Genomic DNA, 12,820 nt, shown 5'->3' on the forward strand with positions numbered 1-12,820 from the left:
CATCCCTTATGACAACAGTACAGAGTCACCTGGTCTCTATAATAACCCAGGGGAAAAAAAAGAGACAAAACTGTTCCTTAAGCTCTGAGAAACAACAACTACTCTTTTATTTCACTGGGGGCACTAAGGCTTTGAAAGCAAGAACATCACAAAGCAATAGCACCCCTCCCAAACAGGCATGAGGAGTAACTAGTTGTTTCATCTGCTAAGGCACTTGTTATCCAGGGCCTGCCTGCTTTTAATAGTTGCAGACTGGGGCCAAGCAAGAAGGCTGTGGCTGATTGTGAAGCAGATGCCATAGTGGTTCCGTTAAGTACTAACTTAAAACTTAGAAGAGATCAAAGAAAATTCTAGAACTAGTACCCAATAAGTCACTGATTTAATATGCTTGGGAATTAAAACTCAATACCCTTTATGGGCTTGCTCGCTATAGCAAATAGTATTGTAACTTTTAACTCCGTTTTTCTTCTGTTTCTGCTGTAAACAATAGCACAGTGAAACTATTTTATGATTAGGCTTTTACAGCCAAATGAGTTTTATTGGAGTTAGACCCAGGAAAGGGGTTAGTTCATACAGTTATGTCTTGACTTCAGAGTTCAGGCTTGCTAATAACAGAGAACTCAACACCACGTTTGTTGAGGCGATCGATCAGTTTTGTTTTGGAGAAAGCAGCTCCTGGAGAATATACACCACCCCTGTTAATGAAAATCAAAAGAGAAAAACATTAGTGGTACAGTGAGTGAGTGAGACCTTTTTTTTTTTTTTTTTTAAGTCAAAGATGTATTTCACTGCCTGAGAAAGAAAAAGCCACTCCCTCCCACAGGAGAGCGTGTGCAGAATTTAGCAAGCTGGTTATATTCATAGGTTCGTTTCTACAGCCAGCACACTCAACAGAAACCATTCCATTAACTGAAAATCCAGACATTGATGCAACAGATGCAGCAAAAGCATTTCTAAAGACGTATGACTACATCCTTTCAAACTGAAAGGCAGATGAAGAGTAAATGGCTGTGAATCGGTATCTGAAGGTTTCATGTATTATTTTAATAATGACCTTAGAATTATTACATATATATATATTACACATTACTACATAGGTGTATTACGATTACACGCATAAAAGTACATTGAAATGCGGTGGATTGACCTTGGCTGAATGCCAGGTGCCCACCAAGCCGCTCTATCACTTCCCTCCTCAGTAGGACAGGGAGAGGAGAAAATAATATGGAAAAAAACCCCTCACAGGTCAAGATCAAGGTGGTTTAATAAAGCAAAAGCAAAGTGTGTGAAGTTATCTCCCTTGCACAGCCATTTGGGTGAGGCAAGACAAAAATCCACAGCGTTATGAGATCTGCAGTTCCCAAGAGAAACATACACATATAGTAGCTTTAGGGGAGATCAAGCTGTTCTGCATGGGAAAGTACTTACCGTTTAGGCAGACAAGCTGCATCCTCCAGAAGAGATACAGCTGCTTGAACCATTGCAATTGGTGTAGCAACATAGCCAGGCTCTGACAAAAAAACAAACAAACAAAAAAACCAAACGAACGATGTACAGCATGTTGAAATGTAGAACGTAATCTCGCTCTTACCCACAGCGTGCTGAAGAATAATCTCTTTGGCAACGAAACAGCCTTCCCCATTTAAGAACAGCTTTTTTACCTTGTAATCATCCCAAGTAGCTGGTGAAGTCCCTAAGATCTAATCTGGACAAATCCTGCTTCAACTACAGGCCTATAACCACACAACAACCATGAGCGATCACCTCACGGGTGAGAGAGGGCTCTCCATTACAGCAAGAGCTTTCCCCATTCTGTGCTTAAATTCAGACTTTTGCTGTGAGACTGCTGCATTCAGCAGTTATTTAAAGAAGCTATGCTTCATTAACTCCTTTCTGTATATACATTCTTGCTGTCTCCAAACCTGACTTCAGGTGTCACCTCCCCTCAAAGGAATGACCTGAACACAGGTATGTTATAGCTAGAAATGATAACTATGCCAGATCTGCTTAAGTTCACTCACAGGGGACTGGAAATAAACAAGTAGTAAGTCCAGGCTGCAACAACTGAAAACTAATGTTAAAGCACTCTCCCTTTAACTGCTCTACTCTGCAAAAATGAAAATTGGAACGGGGAAAGTCAGAAGGAAAGCGAATGACAAGGCGGCAAATGAAGGGGCTATTTCAAAAAACAGGTCACAGTGAATGCTACTCTCCAAGGTAATACTCTGTAAAGGCTGCTGACTTTGTCCATGCTGCAAGTGCTCCTCAAGGGTGAGTAGCAGTGGAACCATAAACTTCTTTTCGAGTAGGCAATGTAAGGCAAAAGCAGTAAGCTGCTACTGACATACATACCTGGTCCTTTCACTTCAGTGCAGATCTTTACATTCGGTTTGCCATGCTGGGGGTCTTGCCCCTCACTGTAACCCTCGCCAAAAAAAGTCATTGTAAAAGAGGTTCCATCCATCTGTAGTGGACAAGACAAATGTGGCCACCAAAACAGTAACTCGCTTATTATCAGGCAAGCACAAGTAGTAAATACAGGTATCTATTATGCCAAATACTATGATCTATCTAAATATGAGAGGAGTTATTGTGAGTTATTGCTTAAAAGGTACAATCTCATCTAAATTTGTAATCACTTCCCCTTTGTTGGAACTGTTATTGTCCCGAAGTCCATTTATTCTCTCAGGGCTTTCAGTCCTGGGTTTGTACTACTCAGTCTCCCCGTTGACAGATTTGAGTGCTGCGAGCCATCCATGTAAATACATCAGACCCAGCAACATGACCCATTTTCTCCTGGTATGAGTTGCACATACTTTGATGTCTAATAGCAGAAGGCATGATGATTTAAATATTCAAAGCTAACTGAACAGGCACACACAATGTGCATTTAGAAATTATTTCTCTGGGACTAAGCAGCTGACTCTAGATTACTATTCCACCATTATCACAACAAATCTATTCAGTAATTGCGATGGAAAACAGTCAGCTACCTGTTTCTGGGTTGGTCCTTTCTTTGTGAAGAATCCAGCAGAGAAAAATTCTGGGTACTGTATAAGAACAGGGGAAAAAACAAACAAACAACAGTAAACTAGAGGGAAAAAAAATATCCGAACACTTAATTCTTTTGTGTTCTGAACACTTACTTTTGTCAGAAGTTTTCTCCCAAAGCTAAACTTCACAAGAAGAAGAAATAAAATGCCGGCAAACATCAGCTTGATAACAGAGCCAAGACCACCTATGTTCACATAAGCGCCATACTGCACCTGAGGCAAAAACATATTTCCAGTGGTAGAATTTACATTAAAATTTTTGCATCAGTGCATTTGTAAAAATGAATCTACCCCCAAATGAGGATGCAATTGTTTGATACAATAGATAGCTGTTTAAATAGGGCCTTAGACAATTGTCTTGGTTCTAAACAACTCTTTGAATAATGCTTCACTTTATAATTCATTATGAGAAGACAGTGTAACTACAGAATGGCGAGGGAGCGAGCAGGGTAAACAAGAGTGGAAAACTTTAAAGAAAGATGCATTTTGGTATCCAGTTCCAGGCTTCTTTCCCAAGACCTTCCTTTCCTCCTCTTACTGCTTTAGTTTAAGACAAACTGACGCCTTCCTTTAGAATTTTGGAATAGCAATGGGAAGCCTTTCTCATGAGTAGTTTCCAAGCATATTTTCAGAGCACTGTCTCACCTTCATCTCTTTAACTGATGCCTGTGATTCTGCACAGCTGTTCTGTACATTGTTGGTGCTGGTCTCCTCTCAGGAAACCATGGAAAACAAAAACTAAACACGACCACCACTTCACCTTGCCTTTACTCTGCACACCAGAGACCCAAGCATCAAAGAAGTCTCCAGATACAAATGAGCAGCATACGAATTCTTTATCAGAACGTTTACTACACTATACTGACCTGACTACAGTTGCACAGGCTACAATTACAATGCTTTTAGAAGCTCCACTGATTAAAACAAGAAAAGCCTCTGCACAGGAACAGAATTTAACGTATTCATCATTCCCAAAAATAAGGAAGCCTACCTTTCAAATATTTCTGTGACTCAGGGCTTCCATTCCCTACAAATACAGGCCCAGAAACCAGATAGCATAAGAACCCTGCAAGAGACTCTCGTATCTATTATGCTAGCAGCAATAAGCAAGCTCATCAGGCAGAGTATCGAGTAGTATGAAACCGGCCCGTGCACCCAGAAGAACCTGGACCACATCAGGTCAAACAGCTTGCAAAGGAGATCAACAGCACAAGCCTCCTTCTTTACAGAAGCAAAAGCACATCGCAGTTCATTACTATTTACCTAACTACAGAAGCCCTACTATGCAGATCTGCACTAAGAACAGTTATCACATAAAGGAAAGATGCGCTGAAAATGCTAATAAAGACATAGTATACCAAAACCAGTAACTTACAGGTGTTTCCTGCAACTCTGTGTGCAAGTAACACTGAGACCGTTTCACAACGGAACCATCAGATCCCATGAATCGAATGGAGTACTCTTTGAATTGCTGATTGTAAAACACAAGTCCTCTGCCAATGGAAAAAAGAAAGTCAGAAAAAATGTTCAAATGTTCACGCATACTGAAAGCAACAGATCATGACAGCCCTACCAATACTGGCTTTTTCCTCAAGCATTTCTATGATGTCACCTCTTTCCACTGAAAGCAAACCATTCCAAATTTATCCCTGGCTCAAGTCAAAATTCCACACACTACAGCGAGGATGAATTTGATAATCAAAAGAATACTCCCCTCACATTTCTTTTTTCCTTCTACCAATCGCTTCTGAAATCAAACACAAAAGTTTGTGTTTGTCTAAAACTCTCTTAGAACAAGTTAACTTTGAGACCCAGTAAATGCTGGGACATGTTCTTTATTTTCAGTAAAATAGGAACAAATCAGTAAAACTGAACTTATCTTCAATTCTACTAGATGAGTATCCATCCATTCATATTACGCTGAAGTCCTAAATGCATCTTTTTAGTATTTAGCAATACGTTACCAACCTCTCTAGTAAATACTGGAGCTGTTAGAAGACAGCGTGTTTCACATCTTACGCTTCTCATACCTGCTTTTAAGTTTTGCACCAACTACTGGAACAGGGGCATATCCTATCTTTTTTCGAAGCTTCCTCAGGTTGTCTTGATCCGCAAGGCCATAAACAGCTGACTTCCAGGTCCCATCATGTGCACAAGAGCCCTGGCAACATACCATGAAACCGTAGTTAATTCAGTATCTGAAGGTTTCATGTATTATTTTAATAATGACCTTAGAATTATTACATATATTACACATTATTACATAGGTGTATTACGATTACACGCATAAAAGTACATTGAAATGCGGTGGATTGACCTTGGCTGAATGCCAGGTGCCCACCAAGCCGCTCTACCACTTCCCTCCTCAGTAGGACAGGGAGAGGAGAAAATAATATGGAAAAAAAACCCCTCATAGGTCAAGATCAAGGCGGTTTAATAAAGCAAAAGCAAAGGCCGCATGCAGAAGCAAAGGAAAACAAAAGCTTTATTCTCTACTTCCCATCAGCAGGCGATGTCCAGCCACTTCCCGGGAAGCAGGGCTTCCGGACACAGAGCAGTTGCTCCAGAAGGCAAACATTGTACTAACACATGCCCCCCACCCCTCCTCCTTTCTCTTAGCTTTTATCACTGAGCAGACATCATATGGTATGGAATACGCCTTTCGTCAGTTTGGGTCAGCTATCCTGGCTGCGTCCCCTCCCAGAATCTTGCCCACCCCCAGGCTACTGGGTGAGGGCGGGGGGAAATACTGGAGAGACAGCCTTGATGCTGTGCGAGCACTGCTTAGCAGCAGCCAGAACACTGGTGTGTTAGCAGCACCTTTCTAGCACCAATACAGAGCACAGCACTATGAGGGCTGCTATGGGGAAAATTAACTCCATCTCAGCCAGACCCAACGCAATCTCCACCCCTTACGCCATGCCATTTGTGTCATGCTCAGGTCCCACCTAAGTTAATACAGAGAAGATTTTATATTTTTTTATATACATATATATATATATATATATATATATCTGCCTCGTTGTATTTAATTCTCATTACTAAATCCCTGCTTACCTACACTTACAACTTATCCTACATACTTAAACCACCTTTATACCCAACATACAGGTTTATACACTCTCATTAACTACTGTTCCCTGTCCTCTAACAGACAGATATTACTCTCCCAATCCACGCACTTCCCCCACTCCTCCCAATGCTCATAAGAACAGGCTATGACTTGGGCCCCATCTGGCAATATGGGTGCTCAGGACAGGACAGGAGAAGCAGTATGTTCAATTGCTGGGCACCAACACTGTCTTGGTTTGGGTCATCGTTGCATTATTTAAACAATGACCTTACAATTATTACATCTATTACACCCTATTACAATTATTACATACTTCAATGCATGTAATGCTAATACATGTACCTTGAAACATACCCCCCAAACAAAACAAACCAACCAACCCACCAAACAGCCAAACACTAGGATTACTGGCAACACACTGTGTATCTGTTACAGTTTACTTATGTATGAATCCTTCCGACATCTCTGCAAAATTAAGTTATTTCCTGAAATGGCTTAACACAACAAACTTTCGGTAGACAGCCTATGCAAATGAACCTTACAAAAGCGTGTTTGCTCGCATACTTCTGGTAGCTCCTAAAGCTCTTGGAGCCATCACCAAAGAACTGCCAGCTTGTTCCTTGGTCTGAATGAACGTAACAACAGTTATTCTAATGGGCTACGGTGATGTCACCACAAATACCTCTCAGTTTCCAAGAAGGCGTAAACCAACTAACCTCAGGCCCAGATTTCACCTTCAGGAAACTTTCAACAGCAGTTAAGGTACCTTTAAGGGAGGAGAAAACATTACTTGGCATATACAGTTCATTAGTTCACAAAGCCAGAGTACACTCTGGTAGACTCAAACAGCAGGCCACTGACACTGTTAGTTGAAAAGGCAGAGTCACATCTTTACCTCAAAGTAAAATAAACTACGATTAAGTTCCACAGCTGTTTTAGTTAGCAAGTATCAAACTTCTTGCGTAAAGTACTTCAGGAAGGGTCACCAATATTAGCTTTACTCACTACATTTTTCATTTGTATTATCTAGTTAATGACATAGTAAAAATAATCCACAAAAAAAAAAAAAGGAAAGGAATATTAAGAGCCATATTAATTTTGAAACTTGGAGGAAAACTGAAGGATGATGTAGGCTGTGAAAACTGAGATGGACTTACAGATTTTGCTAGACCTTAACTACAAAAAAACCAAACCAAACAAAAAAACCCCACCAACCCCCTCCCCCAAACCTCAAAACACACACAAGATATCCTAAAACCTTTAATTTTAGCATAGCTTGTGTTTTGCAAAGCATGCTTAGTTGTGATGAATAGCAAAACAAAACAACTCCTCCAAATTCTGCTTTGTTTTGCTTTGCTCAGTTCCTTCTGAGAGCGTTAAGACTGTACTTGTGGGGGCAAATTTCAATATAGCAAGCAACTGGATAGACAGCTGGTAATACCCTAAAGGCCAAACAGGAAGATATAAAAGACATCCTTATTCAAAACAAGTATCAGACATCAAATTATAACCCCACGAACAACCAGATACTCATTTCCATGCCTCTCCTCTCCCTTCAATCAGATCCAGATTGAGTTTTATTAAACTGAAAGCTGATGACACACTCCAACGTAAAGCAATCCCACTTTATAGCTCTTTGAACGGTACATAAAAGCAAAACATTCCGATACTTTTCTCAGCCCTTCCAATTGCAAGTCAGACCTGATGAACGAAGTATCCTCATTTGAGCTTAGGAGCAAGTACTATTTGCACAGAATGGGATCATCTCGCATCTTTTCTCAAATATATTTATCCTCCAATCTTCTCCAAGCTAATGGGAATATGATTTACTTTTCAATCTTTATTTACCAGGTTTGGTTGAAACCCATCAGCTGGTAAAGGCAGGCAAAAAGAGAGACTGAAGGAGTCTCCACATAAGCACTGCTGCTTTGGGAAGCCAGATGAAAGCATGATCTGCATTTCTTTTTCAGCATAAGGTCACACTTAAGTAAGTCACCTTTCAACTTGTCTCTGGTGTACAGTACTCCCATATCAGCTGGTATAGAGTCAAAGCCACAGCTTCCAATGACATACACTCCCTTTTCCGCAGCTTTTTCGTTGTATTTCAGGTACATTCCTTCCAGAAACTAAAACACAGTCAGAACAAGCATTTTAAGCAGAACTCTGTACTCGGCCACACCCAATATTAGCCATCAGCGCTTTACTGTCTTATCACAGCACCCCACATACTTCAAAACACTTACAAGCATCTTTAAGACAGATACATGCCACTCCTGTCTTACGGTATGACAGTATCCCAGCAGTGCAAAGAAAGGTGGCCTGCGCAAAATTCCTATGTAGAACCACAACCCAGACGCGAAGCAGAACTCAAACATTTTGGATTTCCAGAGAGAACCCGAGAGGCTCTTGTCTCTAAGTAAGAAAGCTGTCCAACTAATACACATTAATGCACTTTAAAACAATTAATGCATCTTAAACCAGCAGATCAGGAGGCAAAAGCTGTCTTCACGTTCAGCAACGTCCGCAGAAAAATACTACACAAATACCCCTTTAACAGCTCTTTGACAGAAGGTAGCATTTTTCTACGGTCACGTACCTGGGGTTCTCCACAGATGTCAATGCAGCTCGCACCATTTTCAACACAAGCTTCTACCACAGGCTCTCCAAAGAATCTATACTGTAGAAGGAAAGACCACCACACGTAACAAAAAATAAAACCCACCCACCACAGCTCACCCAGCGTGCTTCATCTAACAGAGCCGCCTACAAGAGAAGTAAGCCCTTGGTGGGTATTGGTTTTGCTACGTGGGGCCGAAACGTAATAGCACTTGTGGGTTTTGGGGGGCTCGGGAGAAGGAACAGCACAACAAACTTCATCACTGATGATGCCGTTTGCTGCACGGACTGCCGCACCCTGTTTCTCTCCAAAGGTAAGACCACCAAGGCCAATTCAATGTGTCCAATCTCAAGGTATGCTTTTTGCGCTCCTGTTATCAGCATATTCTCTGCTTAAGTACCCCCAATTTCAAAGACGTCATCGTGACCCAACTTCCAGCTCTTGTACTTTGAGCCCCTCCAAAGGCGCTGGAAGTATCGCCACTGAAAGTTTTAAAGGGGCCAAGAACTTGGAAGAGCATCTCTATGGGCTTCTTTTCCACAGATTTCCATTTCTTTTCAGCGCTAGCACCCCTGAAACCGTTTTGGCCCAACCCAAAACTCCTCCCCACTATTACAAGCAGTTTCTTACGCTGCCTGTGAAAGACTCCCCCCAAACCACAAAACGAGCAAAAAAAACCCCCCGCCGCCGAACCGCCAGCCAACCCTGCCGTCCTTCAGCGAGAACCGCCCGCGAATTACACCAGCAGGAATCGTGCTGGGCAAGCTTCAGGCGACCCCAGGACACGGCTGCACTGCTGGCTCCCTCTCAAAAAGCGCCCTGTCAGCCGGACGGCTCCCGAAACCCCGCAGCCCAGCCGCAGAGGCTCCCGGTCGCCGCCGCAGCTCTCCCCGCCCCGAGCAGCGGGGCGCCCAGCCGCACGCAGCCGGGGAGCGGCGGCCGAGGGAGGGGCAGGCGCCGGCCGAGGAGGGGCAGACGCCGGCCCGGGCTCTGCCGGCAGCCGCGCCCGGCGGACGCCGCGGGAGCACCGCCCGCGTCCCCGCACTCACCGGGCCCACGCAGTTGAGCACCAGCCGGGTCTGCCTCGCCACGGCGGCCAGCGAGGCCGCGTCGCCCACGTCGCACAGCAGCACGCCGACCTCCGCCCCGAGCGCCGCCTTCCCTGCGCACCGGAGACCGCCGTCACCGCCGCCGCCCGCCGCCTCGCTTCCCGCCCCGGGCCGAGCCGCCACCTCCCCGGCGCGGGCCCCGACGCCGACGCCGACGGCGGGGGGGGGGCTCGCCCCGCGTCGCCGCCTCAGCCCTTCCCTTCACAGCCGCCCGCCGGCGGCTCCCCGCGGAGGGGGCCGGGGCACGGGGGCCGGGCGGCGGCGCTGCGCCAACACCACCCCCCCCGCCGCGGCCCGTACCCAGCCTCTCGGCCGCCCGCTCGAGCACCGCCTGCAGCTTCTCCCGGCTGCGCCCGGCCACGGCCCAGCGCAGGGCGCCGCGCAGCTCCCCGCCGGCCGCCGCCCGCGCCACCTCCTCCACCACGAACTGGCCGGTGAAGCCCGAGGCCCCGAACACCACCAGGTCGTAGGGCCGCTCGGGCGCCCCGCCGCCGCCGGCCGCCATGGGGAGAGGAACCGCCGCGCTGCCTGCCGGTGCCAGGCAGCGGCCGGTATCACGCCGTCCCGCCCAGGTCCCCGCCCGTTGCCGGCGGGGGCGGGACGGGAGGCCGGCCCGCGGGGCGGCCCTTGCGGCGGTTGGGGCTTGCTGTGCCGAGCAGCGGGCGGGGCTCCGGGCCTGCCGGGCCCCGGCGGTGCCCAGTCCTGGCCCGCTCCCGACGCAGGCAGTCGGCCGCTGCCGCGGACCGCCGGTGACAGCGGCGGCTCAGCCCTCGGCCCCCGCCGGGGGAGAGATGACCTTTGGTCTCGCTGCAGCAGCTAGGAAGGAGGGAGAGGTGCTCTCTCTCGGGGGATTTTTGACATACCGTCGACAACTAGAAGTGTACCAAGATACGGCCGAGGGGCTTTGGAGCCCAGCAGCTTAAGCGACGACGGTTTGTAGGGAGAGGCCATCCTTATTGGTCCCACAGCAGACAGTCTTTCTCCTGATGAGCACAGCTCGTTACTGCCATAAGCATTTCAGCATAGGTAATATAGATGAACCGAGGACTGTTACTAATCAAAATTACCTTAATTACCCAGAAGTAAAATGAAATACTCTGTTTCCCCCCAAACTACAGGAAATATTTATGTTTCACTCAACAACAAAAGCAGAACAGTCCAAAATTTGAAGTTCCCATCGTGGTGGGGAGAGGCAATGATCCTGCAAAGCCCCGATGGTAAGGAGCATTCGTGACCGTGCGGCACAGTGAGGTATGGTCATGTTTTCTGTGCTTTTCGTGGCCAGGCTGCTCACCTGGATTCCAGAGGCTCACAGCAAGTCACACGGGAAGCAACCTTGTGAATCGTGCTCACTGGCCCTTTCCCAGGAGCATCTGCCGTATCTAAACCATTCCTGACAGATGCCTGTCTAACCTGTTTTAAAACCTCTAGTGACAGACACTTTTACACTGTACCCCAGGCAATCTCCTCCTGCACTTTGTTGTACATACAGCTGGAGACAAGAAGCTAGATCTCCACATCTGTAGTTTCAGCCCCATGCTATTTCTCCTGTTTCTAGAGGACATTGGTAAAAGATTTAACCCCTGAGGAATATATAAAAAAAAATGCTGCAAAGTTGGAAATGTCCATGCATTTCCTCAGTCTTCCCTAGATTAAAAAGCACTAATTCTTTTGATCTTTCCTCACAGGCCACTTCATGCATACATTTTTCCTGTTCTCCTTTGAACTCTCTCCAGCTGGTTTACATTTGCCTTGAAATCTAGTGTCCGCTACTAGGCCCCACATTCACATTGTCAGTGCTAAATCAGTTGAGGAGGTTACGTGATGTGCCAGAATTTAGTCCTGTTTCTACATGCCCCAAACATTTGCCTTTTTTTTTTTTTGCAAGTGTCACATTGTTGATGCCCCTGGAGCTCATGATCTGTTCCACCTCAGAAGCTTTTTCAAATCACTGCTGCCTAGCCAGTCTTTTCCCATTTCAGATTTGTACTGAAGATTAATGTCCTTTCTGAATACATTCTAAATGTCTCCTCTCCAAGGCAGCAGGAGATCCTCACCTCTAAGCATCAGCATCAACTCCTTGAGTAGTGCTGATGCAGTTGTTTGTAGGCCTACACTATCAGCTGTATCAGTGAACAGTCTAACAGAAAACAAAGTGTGGGGGAGGGAAGGACAAAGACCAGTTTTGTGTTCTTTTTTAATCCAGATCATTTTGTTGATCTGATTTACAGAGCAACCCTGTAAAACCAGTTTCTTGTGTTTGAGGTCACTGAACATCTCTTTAGTCAGGCTGGTCTCTTACTACCTTCCTGTCCATCCTACACACTGGGATAATTTCTAGCTGGGCTCATAATACTGTTCAAAGCAAAGTTTGGTTTTTTCGAGGCCACTGTCTTTGGTCTTCCACTCTCCTTTCTCCTTTGCAAAAGCTTTGAAAAAACATTGCAACAATAAGCAATAGATATTTTTTCCCCAATCTGAAGTTACTAAAAAATGTTATTTCTTCAGTCTTTGCATTAACATTTAAAATTGTTCAGTGACAGGAGACTGTAAGGAGCCTGCAAATAGCAGAGGGATTCTGACATAGCTTGCAGGGCTGGCTGGGATCCTCAGCCTGCTTTCTTCATCACTTTACTGCAGAAGCTTGCCTTTCTTGCCTTCTCTCCCTCTTCCATATTATCCTCTTTTCACATCTAATCCCCTGTCACTCTCAGAAAACAAGGCAATATATAAACCTATGACTCTGACTCAACCATTTGTAAAGAATAACAAACTTCCTCGGGCCATATGTAGTTGATAAGACCTGCATTGTGGTGTTAGGCAGTGCCTTGGCAAGCACAAGCTTGTATGCAGTGCTGAGAACCCTGCCTCCTCTCAGTGACTGAAACTTTACACCAAATTGGGCAGAGTTACCCTGTTTATCAATCCACAACTCTCAAGTTTTCATTTACTCTTTCAGTGTCAGCTG

The 12,820-nt window shown here is 45.4% G+C and overlaps 1 protein-coding gene across 1 annotated transcript; it reads right to left on the reverse strand.

Moving 5' to 3' along the window:
- Positions 1–503: 503 nt before the first annotated feature.
- Positions 504–10,803, reverse strand: LOC138688641 (saccharopine dehydrogenase-like oxidoreductase). Its single transcript, XM_069800586.1, is given in 14 exon segments — positions 504–695; positions 1,429–1,510; positions 2,353–2,464; positions 2,994–3,050; positions 3,147–3,266; positions 4,429–4,546; positions 5,084–5,214; positions 6,843–6,892; positions 8,123–8,252; positions 8,723–8,803; positions 9,793–9,905; positions 10,153–10,615; positions 10,617–10,781; positions 10,783–10,803. Coding segments are annotated over 14 exon segments (1,749 nt in total). The 3' UTR covers positions 504–589.
- Positions 10,804–12,820: the final 2,017 nt, after the last annotated feature.

The sequence above is a fragment of the Haliaeetus albicilla genome, chromosome 13 (assembly GCF_947461875.1).
Source record: "Haliaeetus albicilla chromosome 13, bHalAlb1.1, whole genome shotgun sequence".
Taxonomy (NCBI): domain Eukaryota; kingdom Metazoa; phylum Chordata; class Aves; order Accipitriformes; family Accipitridae; genus Haliaeetus; species Haliaeetus albicilla.